This window comes from Pipistrellus hanaki (genome assembly GCF_964339955.1).
Source record: "Pipistrellus hanaki genome assembly, chromosome: 9".
NCBI classification, from domain to species: Eukaryota; Metazoa; Chordata; class Mammalia; order Chiroptera; family Vespertilionidae; genus Pipistrellus; species Pipistrellus hanaki.
In genome coordinates this window covers 40,754,638-40,772,953 of record NC_140511.1, presented here as the reverse complement: position 1 = coordinate 40,772,953, position 18,316 = coordinate 40,754,638, and the positions used below count along the sequence as shown (strand labels likewise).

General features: G+C 40.2%; 1 protein-coding gene across 1 annotated transcript; it reads right to left on the bottom strand.

Moving 5' to 3' along the window:
• Nucleotides 1–1,209: 1,209 nt before the first annotated feature.
• On the bottom strand, nt 1,210–18,217 carry THAP12 (THAP domain containing 12). The gene is made up of 5 exons (XM_084893599.1): nt 17,796–18,217; nt 11,607–11,727; nt 7,107–7,214; nt 5,536–5,572; nt 1,210–4,054 (listed from the first exon to the last, which is right to left on the bottom strand). The coding sequence occupies exons 1-5, from the start codon at nt 17,882–17,884 to the stop codon at nt 2,124–2,126; spliced, it is 2,286 nt and encodes a 761-aa protein (XP_084749725.1). The 5' UTR covers nt 17,885–18,217; the 3' UTR covers nt 1,210–2,123.
• Between the last annotated feature and the right edge of the window lie 99 nt (nt 18,218–18,316).

Sequence of the window (18,316 nt, the reverse complement as noted above, 5' to 3'; positions counted from 1 at the left end):
TGATAAGCTGTCGTGTGTGGGGTTTTTTTTAATTTTTTTATTTTATTTATTTTTTTAAAATATATTTGATTGATTTTTCACAGAGAGGAAGAGAGAGGGATAGAGAGTTAGAAACATCGATGAGAGAGAATCATCGATCAGCTGCCTCCTGCACACCCCCCACTGGGGATGCGCCCACAACCAAGGTACATGCCCTTGACCGAAATCGAACCCGGGACCTTTCAGTCCCCAAGCCGACGCTCTATCCACTGAGCCAAACCGGTCCCGGCTGGTTTTTTTTTTTTTTTAAAGCCACTAAGTTTTAGAATGCTGTTAAGCAGTTAACAGGTAACTGATGATAAATTATCTAACCCTCATAGCACAACCATTAAGTGTAGTTTTACAGTTTAAAATAATTCAGTGTATCTCTGCAATTATATTCATTCTTTTATATTTAGCCAGCAACAATTACGCAAATCCTGACAATTGATATCTGGGGCCATATAATATGTAAAAAATCAGCTACATATGCCCTGGCCGGTGTGGCTAGAGTGTCAGCCTACACACAGAGAGATCACAGGTTGAATGCCCACCCCATCAAGGCGCATACAGGAGGCAACCAGTCCATGTGTCTCTCTGACATGTCTATCATGTTTCTCTCTCTCTGCCCCTCCCTCTCTCCCTTCTACTCTCTCTGAAAAGCAATGGAGAAAAAATCCTCAGGAAAGGATTAAAAATAAAATAAAAATCAGATAAACTTTATATTTAATAATTTCTTAATTAAAATGCCTTTATACGCCGAAACCGGTTTGGCTCAGTGGATAGAGCGTTGGCCTGCGGATTGAGGGGTCCCAGGTTCGATTCCGGTCAAGGGCGTGTACATTAGTTGCGGGCACATCCCCAGTAGGGGTTGTGCAGAGGCAGCTGGTCGATGTTTCTCTCTCATCGACTTTTCTAGCTCTCTGTTCCTCTCCCTTCCTCTCTGTGGAAAATCAATAAAATATATTTTAAAAAAAATAAAATGCCTTTATACACTGAGTGACCAGATTATTATGATCTCTGAATGTATAATAATCTGGCCACTCAGTGTATATCTCAAGTAGTAAATCATAAACTAAAAAATAAATTTTAAAAAAACCTTCTCTTCAATTGTGAAGGTGATATTTTTGAAAAGGGAATTTACCAGAAGAATCTATTTTGTCCCCACCAAAAATAAAAGTACTTGAACTTTAAACAAATTCACATTTTATTTACGTCGAAATAAACTGTACAAAATTGACTTTCTTCACCAAAAATAACAGCAATATTTTCTGTATTATTCCTAGATAAACTACAAAACACATTTTTGTAGGTTGTCTAGGTTTTACTTATAAATCAAGATGAGGCAGTAGATATAATCATGGAAAAAGACAGAATAAAAAAGACCAATCTGTTGTCAATATCCATGGCCTCTGATCCTGTCTTGACCATGAAACAGAAGTGTTCAACATATACTTGCTAAAAAGCTTATGAAGATAAAGGCTCAACAAAGGAATGTAAACAGCAACACCCAGATGTGGAACAATGGCAGGTTCTTCCTTCAATGTTTAACAGTAACTTGTTTAAGATTATCGAATAAAGACAAAATCTATACCGAAATCCTTGTTTGGCAAGCTCACGTTTCTTTCACTATCTGATAATTTAACTGTTCATTACAGATTTTTAATAGCATACTTAAAACTCTTGCTATTCAAAGGTTAGTCATGAGCTTCATTGTAAAATTTTATGAAATGTATTACCCCCCATACCTTCTCAAAATTGATTTCTTCAAAGAACTGGTAACTCAATACCCAACAACTGGATCCACAGTGATAATAAATGTTATGTCTAAAATGACTTAACTAAAACAATTCCAAAGTGCCATTAGCAGAGATCACGCAGAAGTGCAATGTGGCACTTTCAACGCTACCCTCTGGAAGAACAGTTAGTTCTCCAAAGCATGAGAGTTCAAACGGGCCATTTAAACAGTCAGATTATCCATGGCTAATGTATTCAAGATATTCAGTGATTAAGTGGCCTACAAGTATTTTATAGCTTTTCTATGTTTTCAAATTTCCTAGATTTTTTTCAATATCAAATATAAGAGGACCCATTTTAAAAGTCTCTCAGGTATTTTCGATAGTTTCCGAATTATCTGTAGGAAGCTCTGATTTAGTTGTATAGAGTTTGATATATGTGTCCACCATTAAATCCAAATCATGTTTTATATCAAAATTTATGTTAAGCAAAGCTAAGTTACTTGACCTTTGGTCTGTCAAAGTGTTCCTCAGGTATGCTTTGAGACGCTTTCGCCCATTTTCATAGCGTTCATTCTCAACCTTCATCACAGGAAGGATACACAGGACCTTCAGCAATGCATAAACATTAGGAAAAAATTTGATGTCTGGTAGGTGGAGGGCTTCATAAATGGTGGATGGAAGCTCTATGTCTTTCCCTCTGTGTTTCCACTTGATTCTCCAACAGTGCAGCTCGGCTGAGAGTGTATCAGGATTGGGTAAGTCGCTTCTGTACATGTCAGCATGGTGCTCCTCCGATGTATTGAATTTGAGCTGTCCCATGACAGAGGGGACCAGAGATAAGCATTTAAGAGCTTTGAGGTGCTGTTCTGAGAATATATCTTTCAGTTCCTGAATAATGTGCTCCACTGTTGGAACACTTAGAGCTTCTTTATAGTAGCTCTCAGAGGTCAGCTGAGAGTCCAGGTTCCCTTGATGAGCTCTGCGGAATTTCCCAGGGAGCTTCATCTGAATATCAAGTTTGGTTGCCAAGTTGGTGGCTTCCTCAAACCAAAATTCATGATAAACTTCAATATTTTCCATCACTTCGTTTAATGAATGCAGCACCGCAGTCAAGCTACTGGCTGCAAAGAAGACATCAGAGGTCTGACCCTGGAGATTTTTCCCAAAGGCTCTTGTAAAAGATAGAACATTTTTAAGAACGACAATGGTAACAACGAAATCAAAATCTGTTACAGCACTACAGAGTACAAATGCTCGACCTGCTATACAGTTATTCCATCTAATATTTGTATCATTATTTATACCATCTAAACATAAAACAAATGCTTGTAGGAGGTCCACTAAGACTTCAAAAGCATCATGCCTGCCTGTCCACTGAGAACGGCAAATTTCCTTCAGTTCTTTACCCCTTTCCTCATTGCTCTGAAAGAGGACAGAAATTACACTGTCAAGCTCTAAAAGCAGTTGTGGTGATCGATGGAAAAAAGAACAGACTTCCTCAATTGTTCCTAACGCAGCAGACACTCCCATAACAGGCACCGATTTTGCCAACCAAATATTTAAGGCACAGGAAGAGCAGAGTGTGTAGACAGCTTGGGGATATTTCTCCAAAAGTCTAGAAGCAACAACTTTCATTTTGGAAGAAAATCCACTGGACACAATGTAAGCCTGGCCACGACAATATTCCATGTTTAATCCCCACTTTTCAGTGATCGTAGTGTGAAATTTCATAGCCAGAATTTCCGCATCAGCTTCGTAAGGCAGGAAACCCACAAATTCCTCTCTCAGGTTATGAGCATCGTCAACAAACCTCACCAGCACGGGCAGGTGCTCTTCCCCTGCTATGTCCACTACGTCGTCGGTGAGAATGGAAAAGAAGTGGGAGTCTCTCACTTCCCTGAGCGTTTCTTCCCGAATGCAGCTCTCGCAGATCTCCAGCATCTGTTTCTGCTGTGCTTTTGAACAGAACAGGGTGTTGACTGCTGTTGTCTCAAAGCGCTTCCTCAGAACCTCTTCCCCCGAATTTATCCGGCACTCCAGCAGTGCCTGGAAGTTATCAGGAGTAAAGAGACCTTCTGGGACTTCATCCGCTTCGTGTCCATCTAGAGGTATGTTTTGTTTTCCCATAAGAATCAAAATTTCAAATAAAGATTTTAAGTATTCTTTGTTTTCCTTCTCTTCAAGGGTTAAAGGTAAAATGTCTTCATCCTGTTCTTCACCCACGTCTGTATTGGAGTTCTGAGCATTGCTATTGTTGATCTCTTTATGTTTTTGTTCCTGTTCAGAAGTTTCGTCAACTGGAAAACAGAGAATTTTAAAAACAGACTTATGAGGAACCATACAAACAAATAAAAATGCATTCTTTATTTTTTTTAAATACTTAAAATCCACCAACTCATTTATTCAACATTCACAGAACACCTACTGGACCACAGTCTAGGACAGAGATTACACCCTAGTGGGGAAGACAAACACTGTGACAGAGATGTATTTTAATCCTCCATGTAAATGCTCTTGTAAGGAACAATAAACTTAACAAGGCACATCACACATAGAGTAATAAGACAGTATGTGCACTCAGAAAAAGGAAGAGGAAGAGAGTATTTATGACATACTGTGTTGACATTCTATATGTATCCCACTACTCCCTCTACAGGCAGATGGTATCAACCCCATTTGACAAATGACAGTAAATAACCGCTCAAGGTCACAGATGCAGATAGAAAGATGGAGATGAGCCCTAGCTGGATGGCTCAGTTGGTTAGAGCGTTGTCCCATACACCAAAAGGTTGTGGGTTTGATGCAGTCTGGTAAACACAAGGCAACAGATGGATGTGTCTCTCTCTCACATTGATGTTTCTCTCTCTCTTCTCCCCTCTTCCTGCCCCCTCAAATCAGAAAAACATCCTCAGGTGAGGATTTAAAAAAAAAAAAAGAGGTGAAATTGAAATTCAAGCTTGTCTGGCTTCAAGGTCCATGCTGATATTGTTTTTATTGCTATACTTTTATATGGGAGTTGAGACACCTATAAAAACTAATATAATATAAAGTATGTCCATATAATTTCCAGGGCTAATACTATAATTTTAGAAGTTTTAGCCTAATTTATTCATATTTGGATGGCCCTGCAGTGAAGCGTTTGACCTACAGACATACACACAACCCTGCAAGTCATGGCCTCTGTGGTCCATGAGTTCATTTCTAACCATCATGGGTTTTAGAAGCTCCAACAACAAAATGAATGTAGTTCCTCAAATCTGGTACCCTGTTTCAAGCCACTCTACCTCTGCACAGAATATCCTTCCCTTTTCTCTGCCTGAGTCCATATCTCCTCATCTGTAAAGGGGGAAAATAACAGTTCTTACTTCAGGGCTATTGTCAGAATTAAATGAATTGATATAAGCAGAAAGGCTTTTGGACTCTTACCCTCTATAAGGCTAAATATCCCCATAGCATTTACTCCTTAAATAATTACCAAGAACCTATCATGCACTATACATTGGGTGGACAGATTCTACTTCTGTCCTTAGTGCTGCCTTCCCTTCTCTGTATTGGAACACACTGTGTGCCTGCCACCCCTACACACTGAAGCACCTAGTGGGCACAGTGTATGGTGTATAGGCACTCAATAAAGACAAACTGAACTAAGGTTTAGTTGCACAAACAATTCCAAAACATTCTCACAGGTTTTGAACATAAAACATATTTATTTGTCCTTACCAGGTCAAGGCCTTTTTAAAAGGCATTCAGAAGTTGAGTCATTAACACTAGCACTTACTTTTTTTCTGTTTTAGTGTCCTGATTTCATCTTCACTCTAAATGACAAGAAAAAAAAAGAAAAAAACATCTTTATGAAAACTGAACTCTAGAATAGCATGTAGACTTACAAGTAAAAAGCATATTTGGAGTCAAATTTAATTCTCTCAAGAGCATACATTCTTTATAAGAAATAAATTATTCAAACAGATAGATAATAGAAAAACTAGAACAATTAATTTGCTCATGACTCCAAGCTTATAATAAATTTCTAGAGGAGAAAGAACACAAATTTAATTTACTTTATATCTAAACCATTGGATTATAAGTGTTTAACTATCAGATAAAAGGCATGAATATATACCACAGCACTTGAGATAAAATCCAAGGGGACACAAAATCATGTGCCCTACCTCCTGCCACTCTAACCCAGAGGGATGAACTGTAAGTGGGAATTGCTGAATATCAGAACCTAACAAAAAAGCTATGAGAAATCCCTGGGAAGCAGAAGGTTACATAGGGCCAAGGGTTCGACCCCACAACACCCAGTATGGAAAAAAATGAATGCATATAGCATATATAGCCAAGTGGCACATAAAGCGTTAGATGAAGGAAGAACTTCCCAATTGTGTCCTCCTCTCTCTAACCCACTGCAATGGTTACTACTCCCGGGCAGGAAAGCAGCAGTACCAGTGACAGCTGGAGACAGCAGGCTATCTGCTGGGCAGCATGGGACATGATACTGATATGAAGAAATGTCAGCGGGCTAGCTACCCCTCTTCATCCTGTGGGCTGTCAGAGTAATTTAATTTTGTTGGCCTAAGGTTAACAAAGAGCAGGTAGGTTTCAATCATCTAAAGCAGTGTTTCCCAAAGGGTGGTACGCGTACCCCCAGGGGTACGGGAAGAGTTTGGTGGGGGTATGTGTTGCACCGGAGTTTGGTGGGGACATGCACTGCACCGTGCTGAGCTGCGCCTAATTCTACGTTCCCATGAGTACGAGGGGTACTGAGGGGTACTCAGCGTTACAAAAATTATAGAAGGGGTGCACTTATGTCAAAAGTTTGGGAAACACTGATCTAAAGGATATCAAAGGAATATAAAAACACACATAAATAATGCCATATACAGAAATTAAGAAGCTTTTTCTAAACCTTTCAATACTTAATAGCAATAGAATCCTATCTCTAGGAAAAACTACCCATGTCTTAACTTTTAAACTTTCCCTTTCTGTATCCATATGTGCTAAATTCTGGAAATATACCTCAGTTCCACTTTCCTTACTATACAAGAAAAGGTAGTGTTTTGTTTTTCTTCACAGGAAGGAAAGGAGCTAGTGGCCTGTAATTAACAGCACACTTTGGCCCAAGTCAATGAGTATCAGTTGGCTAAATTTGAGAGACATTTTCCAATTTAAATACTATAACAAACTTATCATTTTACACCCTGGCTACTTCAATAATAACCATAGCATTCATTCCCTGTACAGGTACCTTTGAAATAGAGAGTCACTGGGTTCAATTTTAACATGAATATATCTATTTGATTTCATAGTATCCCGGGGGTTTGGAAAGCTGAAAGCGTATTAACATACCAATTCTTTTATTCGTTTTCTGTGTCTACTATGCGGATTGTTCAAATGACTGGTAAGATCAAATATTGTTGGTATTGCATTATCTCGAAGAACTGTCCTATAAGGACTCTGAAAAAGAAAAGTATGTTAACTCAGAGCTAGTCCTTAAGAATGAATTACATATAAATAAAATTCTACATTAATGATTCTCCAGTACTCCTTCAGCTCCAGCACTAAAATATTGATGGTGTCAATCCAAATCAGCTTATTTCTAGCTCTTTTCATATTTGCCCTTTTGGTAATCATATTAGTATAAATTAGGAAACTGAACTAATGATATGCATAAAAAAATAAAATGTATTTGCATTTTGCATGTCCTTTTTAATAAAAGGCTAATATGCAAATCGACCAAATGGCAGAACTACTGATTGCTATGATGCACACTGACCAACAGGGGGCAGACGCTCAATGCAGGAGCTTCTCCCTGTTGGTCAGTGCTCTCCCATAGGGGGAGTGCTGCTCAGCCAGAAGCCAGGCTTACAGCTGGCCTGTTGAGCGCAGCAGTGGTGGCGGGAGCCTCTCCTGCCTCCATGGCAGCACTAAGGACGTCCCTGAAGGCTCCTGGACTGCAGGAGGGTGCAGGCTGGGCTGAAGGACACCCTCTCACCCTGAGTGCTCAAATTTCGTGCACCAGGCCTCTAGTATATATAAAAATATTTCTAACTCAGAATCTTAGCTATTTTATCTATTCTGTTTTTCCATGAGCCCACTCAATCTATAGTAGGCACAAAAGTTTCTAAGAAAATCCAGTGTATGTTCTATAATAAGTTTTCCCTCCTTTACCTGCTATTCAGTCCACTTTTGCTATTATTTCTGAGAGGCACCTGGCGCAATGAAATAATATTGGACTGGGACACATGAGACTTAGAAACTAGTCCAAAGTCTAACAGTGACTCACCATATATAGTATATAATACACATAATACTTTCCCTTTTTAGACCTCAGTTCCTTTCTGAATAAAATTCAGGCATTGAACTAGATCCATATTTCCAAAAAAATGAAAATGTTCAGATACTAATGATCAAAATGCTTGCCATTTCAGTTATGCCATCTGTACTTTTATACAATCTACCCACTTCTTTAGTTAACATTTTATTAAGCAATAAAAATTACAAAATAATTTTTATTTAATGGGCTGGTTATATTTTTAACACATTAAAAAAACTTCTAAAATAAAGTGATGCATGTGCCACCTGAAATCACTCATACCCCAGATATCACTGTTGATATCTTATATAATAAAAGGCTAATATGCAAATTGTCCCCTTAGGAGTTAACCCACTGGGAGTTCGACTGCTCACTATGATGTGTGCTGACCACTAGGGGGCTGCGTGAAATGAAGTAAGGCCCCAGCTGGCAGCTAGCAGCTGGGGAAGGAAGGGCCCAATAGGCCCTGATCAACAGCCAGGTCTAGAGATTTCCTGCACCAAGCCTCTAGTGTGTGTGTGTGTGTGTATGTGTGTGTGTGTATGTGTATGAATGGGTGTGTACACACACACACATACACACACAATCACACTTTGCAAACACTGAAATAGGTACTTCTAACTCCCCTTCTAATTCAGATGTTCTTATTGAAGAATGACTATGCTCTATTCTAATTCCTGTTAATGCAACCCAACCAGGCTAAAAGCTAGATGCATACTTAGATGGTGACAGTTTTCACAGCCAGCCCAGAGGAAGTCAGGTGGGACAAGAAATTTATTAAGAGGCAGAATAGCAGATAAATAACTGCTACTACATTCCCTCCCAGCTCATCCAGAGAAGCAGTGTCAGTAATTTCTCCCCAAATTTGCACTGATAAAGACACTTCATTTTAAAAAGCTTTCTCCAGAGCAGTGATTGTTTCAAAGCTGACTATTAAAGCCTAGTCAAAATATATGCCAAACAAAAATAACTTCTATATTTTTGCCCAGGGAAGGAAGGTTAGAAAGATATAATGGAAAGTACAGTTTACTCTTGAAAAGCATGGAATTAAACTGCACAAGTACACTTACATGTGGATTTTTTCAATAAATATTGCAAATGTATTTTCTTAAGCTTACTTTATTGTAAAACTACAGTATATAATAAAACACGCAAAATGTATTAATTTTTTATTTATGTTATCAGAAAGGATTCCCAGTCAAAAGTAGGCTATAAGTTTTCAGAGAATCAAAGTTATACACAGATTTTCAACTGTGTGGGGTGTTAGAACCACCAACCTCTGTGTTATTCAAAGGTCAACTCTATATAAGTAAAGAACACACTACCTTAGGTTTTATCCAAAGAACTGTTAAACACTTTATCTGGGAAGAATTTCTATTCCGATTCAGTATTTTCTAGTTCAATCCCTTGCCTCATAAACACACACACACACACACACACACACACACACACACACACACAAAAGGAAACCTATTTCTTTTCTTTTTTAAAAAGTTTATTTAGAAAGTTACAGAGATAGTAGAAGTGAGCCAGCTGGGCTGCAAACAAGTTGCAGAAGTAAAAGAAGGGCCTTTGGAGCTTAGGAGAGAGAAAGGCAAAGGTAGTGCACCTGGGGGAAGAGGAGAAAGGCAGGCTAGCTCCTGAGAGGGGGAGCACCTCGAAATCTGTTTCTTAAGGATACCCAGCTTCTAATGCTGGGCCAATTATCCCGACTCTACTATGAAGTCTGAACCAGGGACTGATTCAGGACACAGTCATTGAAGGGAGCAAAAGCTATACAACACTCAAAGCATCTCATCTTTCCCACTTAGTACTCTTCTCAAAAAGCAAGCATACACACATACAGAGTCAACTCTTAGTATCACCAATTATTACATAAAGAGAGGAAGGATAAAACATTCTAATACATGTTTAAAATTCAAATTCACTTGCTATAAAAAATATTAAAGACCGAAAACAATATATGGAAAACATGAAACTTTTAATACATACTTATCTATAAGCATGTATGCCTAAAAGGGCTATATTCAATTAATGTGTTTGATCATTTTAAAGCTGTATCAAGATTTAATCTTTAACTGCTGAATTAAGATTTGAGCATAAAGCAATAATGTTACTCTAGCATTAAAGTTAACACTTGGCTTTGGTTGAACTAGCCATGAATGTTTAGTAATAAGACTTTAAATGCCAAATTAATGAAGTTAATACTCGTAAACATTTGAATACACATCTTAGGCAATCCAGCTTTTAATAGCAATATCTTCTAAATAAGTTTTAAAAATTCTCACATTTGAATTAATTTATTCAAGATTGAAGATTCATGTGGATGCTTAAAAAGTAAATTTATTCATTGACTAAACAAGAATATGAGAATAAACTGTATGTTAAATTTCTCATATTAATCTTGTTGAAATTATCTAATTAAGAGACCATATTTATTACTAAAATAAAAATATAAAAATGCATAAGGCTTGTGTACATAAAATAATAATTTGGGACTATTTTACTTATTGTCAAAAACATACAGGTAGTTTGCCTTTTACACAGTAAATCTCTTATTTTGGTTGGTCATGACTATTATTACCCTCTTAACAAAGCAAGGCAAAATTATTCCTCAAATATTTGTGATTAAACTGTTGAACCGAAATTGGCTCACCTCCCAATGACTTCACAAGTATCTGCTTCAAATAATTTTGAGAAATAAATAACCCAATCATTCTTTAGTTTTCTGGTGCCTCTGCAAAATGTATCTGAAAAAAATACCAAAATAAATTCTGCATAACAATATATAGTGCACCTTAAATATCAAGTTTATATCTATCCCAAAATCTGGGATGATACATTAGCTATACCTAAATAAGAATATATGTATTATTTAATAAAACTGTCTTCCTAACCAGTTTTTAGTGTTTCAAGTCTACTCCATTTCAATCAAATCTGCCCTATGCATGCCCTTTATGAATCCTAGCAATAGAAACAAAGAGGGTTAAAAATCATAGACCTCAGGAATTATCATGTCTAATCTCATTAGAAATTGGGGACCCAATTGGGGAACGTGACTTGGCCAAAATAAAAGGCAACAGTAGTGAGATTGTTAGTAGTAAGAGAGATCCAGGTCTTAATATAAAATTGCAAATTATTGATGGAAATTTTTTTTATATTAACTGTATGATCTGCTTCCTGTTGGTTCTAACAATACTTAGAAAAACAAATACATGAAAACAAAGAGCTCCATTCCTCGAAGAAGATTTTACTCATAAAAAAGCTCTAGAGAAGCTGCTCCAAAAAAAAACACCAACTTTACCTTAAATAAATATATACTTTCATAATAGCTTAAAAATTGTCGGAAGGTTACACAGAAAGTTTACAAGTGGTTAGTCGGCTCCAAATCTGTCTTCATCTTAAAAAAAAAAAAAAAAAAAAAAATAGTGGAGGGGTATAAAGATACCCTCCAACATTGATAAAGATTTACACTTCCGACCAGATACTGAATGAGTTAGAGAAAACAAAAACCAAGTTCTTCTATTACTTACAGTTCTACAGATCATAGAGGTCTCAAAGTGTTTGGCACATAATCGATAATGTTTATTTAGTTGATCAGGTGTTTTATCTTCTAAGTCTGCTCGCCTACAATTTTCCACCCACTTCTGGCATCTATAAATAAAACCAAAATACAATTATGGGATATGAGTTCAACATTTAAATTTAGTTTCGAGGCAAATAATATTATGGACCATAGATTCCTGCTCCCCTCTACCCACAGAACATAACATAATTTAGTGAATTGATTAATAACAAAAGTGAGAGCTAGAAGAAACCTTAGATATCATTTAGTGCATTTAATTACAGACATGATTAAGAAGTAACTTGCTCAGAATCATGTACAAAATCAGCAGCAAAAATGAACTTAAATCCCAAGACTCTAAGCATCAGAAAGGATTCAATCACACCAGCAGTACAAATAAAAAGTTGCACACCATGAGATGAACAGCCTAACATTCTCCACAGGATTGCAACTTAAACAAGCATAGAAAGCAACACTGTCATTGTAGAAAATTAGTAAGTAAATGTTTAATTAATAACTACAATTTCTTATGGAAGCATGACAGTCTTACTACTAACATGATTTATTATTTACAATGATATGCACAGACTATATTTGAAGCTCCAAGAATGCAGGGATTGCATCTACACAATCTAGTTCACAGAAGGTGTTGAATATAGTGAACAAGACAAGGTCCATGCCTTCTTAGTGCTTAAATATCTGCAAAAAAAACCAAATAATAAACACTAGCAATGAGCCAGACAATGTTCTAAGTCCTTTCCGAATTATTATTATCCCTTTTGTGCAGAAGAAATGAAGGCACAGAAATGTTAAGTTATTGGCTAAAGGTTACACCTAGATCTTTCTTGCATTCCTCAAATTTCTAGGAATAAAATTCTGCCATGAATAGTGCCACAAATTTGAAAACATTTATAATTATATCATAGTATTTTTTCTTATGTCTCAAGATCACAATTCACCCCTTCACAAACACTTTCTAACACTAATTCCCTCTTTCTCAATATATAACATTAAAACCATGGTGAATGTTGGTTATCTAACCTAAATAAAATCATATCTAAATTATACGGAATTTCATTCAGCCAAGAAGCATTACTACTTACAATAATGATGCCTAAGATGTCTGTATTTTAATCATATAGCTACATAATTGTGCAATATGATTATAAGATGAGTTAGGCTACTTTCAAGTTGATAACTGTTCATTAAAAGAAATAATTTAAGAGTGAAATGCAATCCACAAAATGGAAGAAGGTATCTGCAATACACATACCCAACAATGAACTCATATCCAAAATATATATGAAGAACTCCTACAAATAAACCAGACAACCCAAGGTAAAAATGGACAAGAGACTTGAATAGGCAATTTGCAATTATTCAGATGGCCAATACACATCACAACAAAATGTTACTACGCACCCAGAAGAATGACTACAGTGTAAAAGAGAAAATACCAAATGTTGATGAGAGGTGGGACAACTCTGCCTATCAACAGTAGAAAGAAATATTTGGAAAGGGGAATGAATGAGCTTAGCTAGATCTCACAAACATAATGTTGAATAAAACAAACCAGGCATGCATACTATGTGATTCCTTTTATATTAAATTCAAGAATAGATAAAATTTAACTATGGTGATTGTGCAGAAAGAGTTAATAGAGCAGGCCTGAGATTGCTATCCTTAGAAAGGCTTGCTTATAAGGTTGGCTATTTGGCTAGTATCCGGGTACTTGGCTGCTAAATAGTTTCCTATACTGATATAAAACTTGCCCTAACTCAGCCATGGCCAGGTTGATGGTTAGAGCGCCATCCTGATATGCCAAAGTTGCAAGTTCAATCTCTGGTCAGGGCACATACAAGGATCAAGCAATGAATGCATAAATAAGTGAAACAACAAATCAACATTTCTCTCTCCTCCCTCCCTCCCTCTCTCTCTAAAAATCAATTGTTAAAAGTTGCCTTAACTAATAAAGTGGCAATTACCCGATCTAGTAAATCCTATCTAATAAAAGTGATATGCAAATTAACCATCATTCCGAGGCACCCACCAGGCAATCAGAGCAAGTATGTAAATTAACCCCAACCAAGATGGCTGCAACCACAAAGAGCAAGGTGGAGGCTTGGGTTTCCCTGGCAATGGAGGAAGCCAAGCTTTCCACACACCCTGGCCAGACAAGGCTTCCACTCAAGAGTACAAAGTTTCAATTATAGAATTGCTAATGATATGCTAAGGCTGCCCAACCATTCGCTATGACGTGCACTGACCACCAGGGTGCAGATGCTCCAACCAGTAGGTTAGCTTGCTGCTGGGGTCCAGCTGATTAGGACTGAGTAAGATGGGCCAGACATGCCCTGGAGCCCTCCTGCGGTTCCTCCCAGGCCTGATTGTGCACTGTTGGGGTCCCTCAGCCTGGCCTGCACCCTCTCGTAATCTGGGACCCTTCAGGGGATGTTGGAGAGCTGGTTTCAGCCCAATCCCACAGGCCACTTCTCTTGGGAGAGCACCAGACGCAGGGCTCATGGCTGGTGCAAGCCTCTCCTGATCCGTACTGATTGTGCACAAGCCTGTGGCAGGCACAGTGGGGCATGAATGAGCAGGAGCGGCAGGTAGGAGCTGCAGGTGGCATAGGACTGCGGGTTTCAGTCCGATCCCTGCAGGCCATCCGGAGGGACCCTACCTGTGCATGAATCCATGCACAGGACCTCTAGCTAATTCAGTAAACACTTCTGGAAACTATTTCTTTATTATAATTAATTCTGCTCATGGTAAAAAAGAAACTGTCAAATACAGTAAAATTTGAAATCCTATACTATGAGGAGATTTGGTTTGGATAAAAAGACCTTGAATACATTATATTAAGAAAGATAAACCAGGCATAAAAGGACAATAATTGTATCATTTCACTTACATGAAATACATAGAACAAATTCATGGAGACTAAAAGTAGTCAGAAAGGATGGGATGCTGGGGGGCGGGGAGAGTATTATTGCTTAATGGTTATAATTTTTGCTTGGGGTAATAAAAAATGTTTGGAAATATATAGTGGTGATGGTTGCACAACATTGTGAATGTAATTAATGCCACTGACTTATACACTAAAATAATTAAAATGGCAAATTTTGTTATGTATATTTTATTTAAAAATTTTTAAATTAATAATGTAAAAATATACTGAAAATCACTGAATTGTACTTTTTTGTTCCTGTTAATCTTTACCCTTGGATATTTTTTCCGTTGATTTTTAGAGAGTGAAAGGGAGGGAGGAAAAGAGAGGGAGAGGGCCGAGGAGGGAGGGAGTGGGATAAAGAGGGAGAGGGGAGAGAGGAGAGAGAGACATCAACGTGAGGGAGATACATGGATATATCCACACACACAGGACCAGGTGAATTACATCTCAATTAAAAATTTGTGTGTTTTTTTTTAAGTTAAGAAAAGTTCATAATTTAGTCCTGGAATACTCAAAGGACTAGGTACATGAAAAGGGCACAGACTTGCTCAGTATGGCCCTGGGGACAAAACTAGGAATTCCAAACCATAAACTATAAGTTGGTATATATTTCCACTCAACACAAAGGAGAAACAATACCCGGGGCAAAGCAGAGAACCATCACTGGAGGCTTTTTAGGCAAAGGCCCACCAGTCAGGAATGCACAGGACAACCCCTAAGAGGTTGACAAATACCTTGAATAGAATGCAAAAGTGTGTGTCTATGTTTTTTCAAGAGTCCTTATGTTGATTCTCAAAGGGGGAGTGACCCCCCCCCCCCCAAAAAAAGGTTAAAACACCACTATAACTGAGAAAATTCCAGCATTTCAAGGGATATTGCACTAGATCTAAAAATCCTTCCCAGATCTACGGCTGTAAACCCTACAGGCCATACTCCTGGCTAAGAAGTGTAATGAAAAGAGAAGATATTCCCAAAAATGTCCTTGGGCTAAAATTTAGTTAAAATGAAGATAATGCTTATTAGGGTAAGGTTGAGTCAGATGGAGATTCTCCTCTTCTCTGGGCCCATAGAACCCCAAAATTATGCCTCATTCTCCTGAGCTAGCTCCTCCTCATCTCCCTGAACTTTTAAACATTAGGAACACTGCAAGGCACAACCCACCGACTTAACTCTGCTTTATTTAACATACATCCTGGCTTTAAATACCCTCTATAAACTGAGAACATCCATATTTATAATCTCCAGTCTGGAAGTCTCTAAATCCCAGACTTGTACATCTTTTTAATGGTTTTTGCTCTTAAATATTTAGGTCACTGATCTAAATATGGGCCACTGTGAGTTTATTTCTAGATATGGTTATGAAGAAAGACATCTATTCCTGAATGTCTATCAGGTGTCTTAAACTTCACGTCTCAAATCAAACCTTTAATATCCCCCATCTAAACCATTTAATTGGCTTCATCTTCAAAACATATCTCAAATGCAACAACTTACCGCCGCCTCCTCCTCTACTAACCTAATTTATTGCAATTGCCATTAATCGGTCTTCTGTTCTCACCTTTGCTTTCCTCCAATTTATTTAACAAGCAGCCAGTGATCTTGTTTAAAGTATATGTCGCTGCTCTAAACCCTTTGATGGCTTCCTATATCATTCAGAATAAATGCCCAAAGTGCTTCCCAGGGCCTACAATGTCCTAACTGCCCTTCCCTGCACCCCCCCCCCACCCCACCCCCCACACACTTTTCTGGTCTCATCTTTTCCCTCTCCCTCCTCCTTAAACCATCACTAGCAGTCCATGGACTTGTGGCTGTACCTCTAACAAGCATGCCCCGCCTTTGCATTTACTGTTTCCACAGATTGGAATGTTCTTCCCATAGAAATCTTCATGGCTCTAGCCCCCTTACCTACCACTGGTCTTTGCTCTAATTCAACTTCCTAGTGAGTCCTCCTCTGATTACCTTATTTAAAATAGCAACTGTGGCCGAGACCGGTTTGGCTCAATGGATAGAGCGTCGGCTTGGGGACTGAAGGGTCCCGGGTTCGATTCCAATCAAGGGCATGTACCTTGGTTGCCGGCATATCCCCAGTAGGGGGTGTGCAAGAGGCAGCTGATCAATGACTCTCTCTCATCGATGTTTCTAACTATCTCTCTCCCTTCCTCTCTGTACAAAATCAATAAAAAATATATTTAAAAAAATAAAATAAATAGCAACTGTGCTTCCCCTGCTACTTCTTATTCCCCTCTACCCCACAATATGCGCCTTTTCTCCATGGGACTGTATGTATCACTCCTGACGCGTGACATTTTAGTCTGTTTCCCCCCACTAGAAGGTAAACTCCATAAGAATTGTTCAATCATACACTCCCAGTGCTCAGAACAATGCCAAGCACATAGTAGGCCTTTCGTAAATACTTGTGGAACTAATAAATATAAAAGCATGTTATATTACAATCGTCTACTTATATTTGCCTCTTGAATGCACTGTGAGCTTTCTGCAGGCAACACTCATTCACTTGTGAATTTCCTGCACCCAAGACACAGCAGGTGGGTTGCTTTGAAATGACTACATCAACGACAGGCCAAGGGGGGGAAAAAAAAAATCCTCAGCCTTTCGAACAATCCCTATGAAGGCGTCAATACCAATTCCTGCGCCTGCACGTGTCCTTCCCTCACCCTCGCCCCCTTCCACCCGTTATCCCCACAATAACAGAACGAGAGAATGAGTTAACGGCCAGAGCTGGAACGAGTATCATTATCCCGGAGGAAAGATATTGTGACCTGAGATCAAAGAAGGTGGCCGGACTCGATCCGACCAGAAACACTGCCCCGGGGGGTGGGTTGTGCCAAGAAGAGGACAGAGCCCGGTGACGGCCCTCTTTTGACAGCTGTGGAGACGGAAGCCCCGAGAAGAAAGCGACTGGCCCGAAGTCACACAGCGAGCCAACCGGGGCAAGAGCCCCCTCTGACCGGCCCGCCGCCGCCCCGGCGGCCTCTCGCTCCGCGCGGTGCCCTGGGCCCCGAACCCCCGGCGGCGCACGTGCTCCCAGGCCCCCGGCGGCCCGCGCGGCCCCTGCTCGCGGCCCGTTCTCCCGCGGGGTCGGAGCCTGGGGCCGACGACGGTGCCGTCCCCCGCCTCCCACACGCCCCTCGCGGCCCGGGACCCGCAGGGGGAGCCCGGGCTGCCCGCTCGGCGCCGGCCGCTCACCTGGCCGGGTCCCTCGGGAACCTGAAGAAGGCCAGGTCCGACTGCGTGCTCTTCCGCGTGCAGTTGGGGGCCGCGCAGAAGTTCGGCATCGTCGCCCGCCCGCCCGCGGGCCGGCCCGGCGCTCCCCTCCCCGCCTCCTCAGGGCAGCCCGCCCGCCCGTCGGGGCCGGGGAGGGGAGCCCGGCCGGCCGGCCCGGCCGAGCGGCTCCGGCAAAGGCCGGCGCGCCGCGGGGAGGGGAGGGGCGGGCGGGCGGAAAAGCCGCGAGGGGCAGGAGGGGCGCCGCGGTCCGAGGCCGAGCTGGGGACGCGGCTCCACAGTGCTGTGAGCGGCCGGGAGGATTTACCGCCGCCACCGCCGCTGGTGCACCTCCCGCCCGCCCGGGACGCTGCCGCCTCCTTCCCACAATGCACCCCGGCGCCCGGGGGTGCCCTCTCTCTTCCCTCCGTCTTCCTCCCCGCCCCTTCCTTTCCGCCGACTTCTACCGAGGCGGGCTAGCGTGCGCGTGCGCGGGGGAGCGGGTG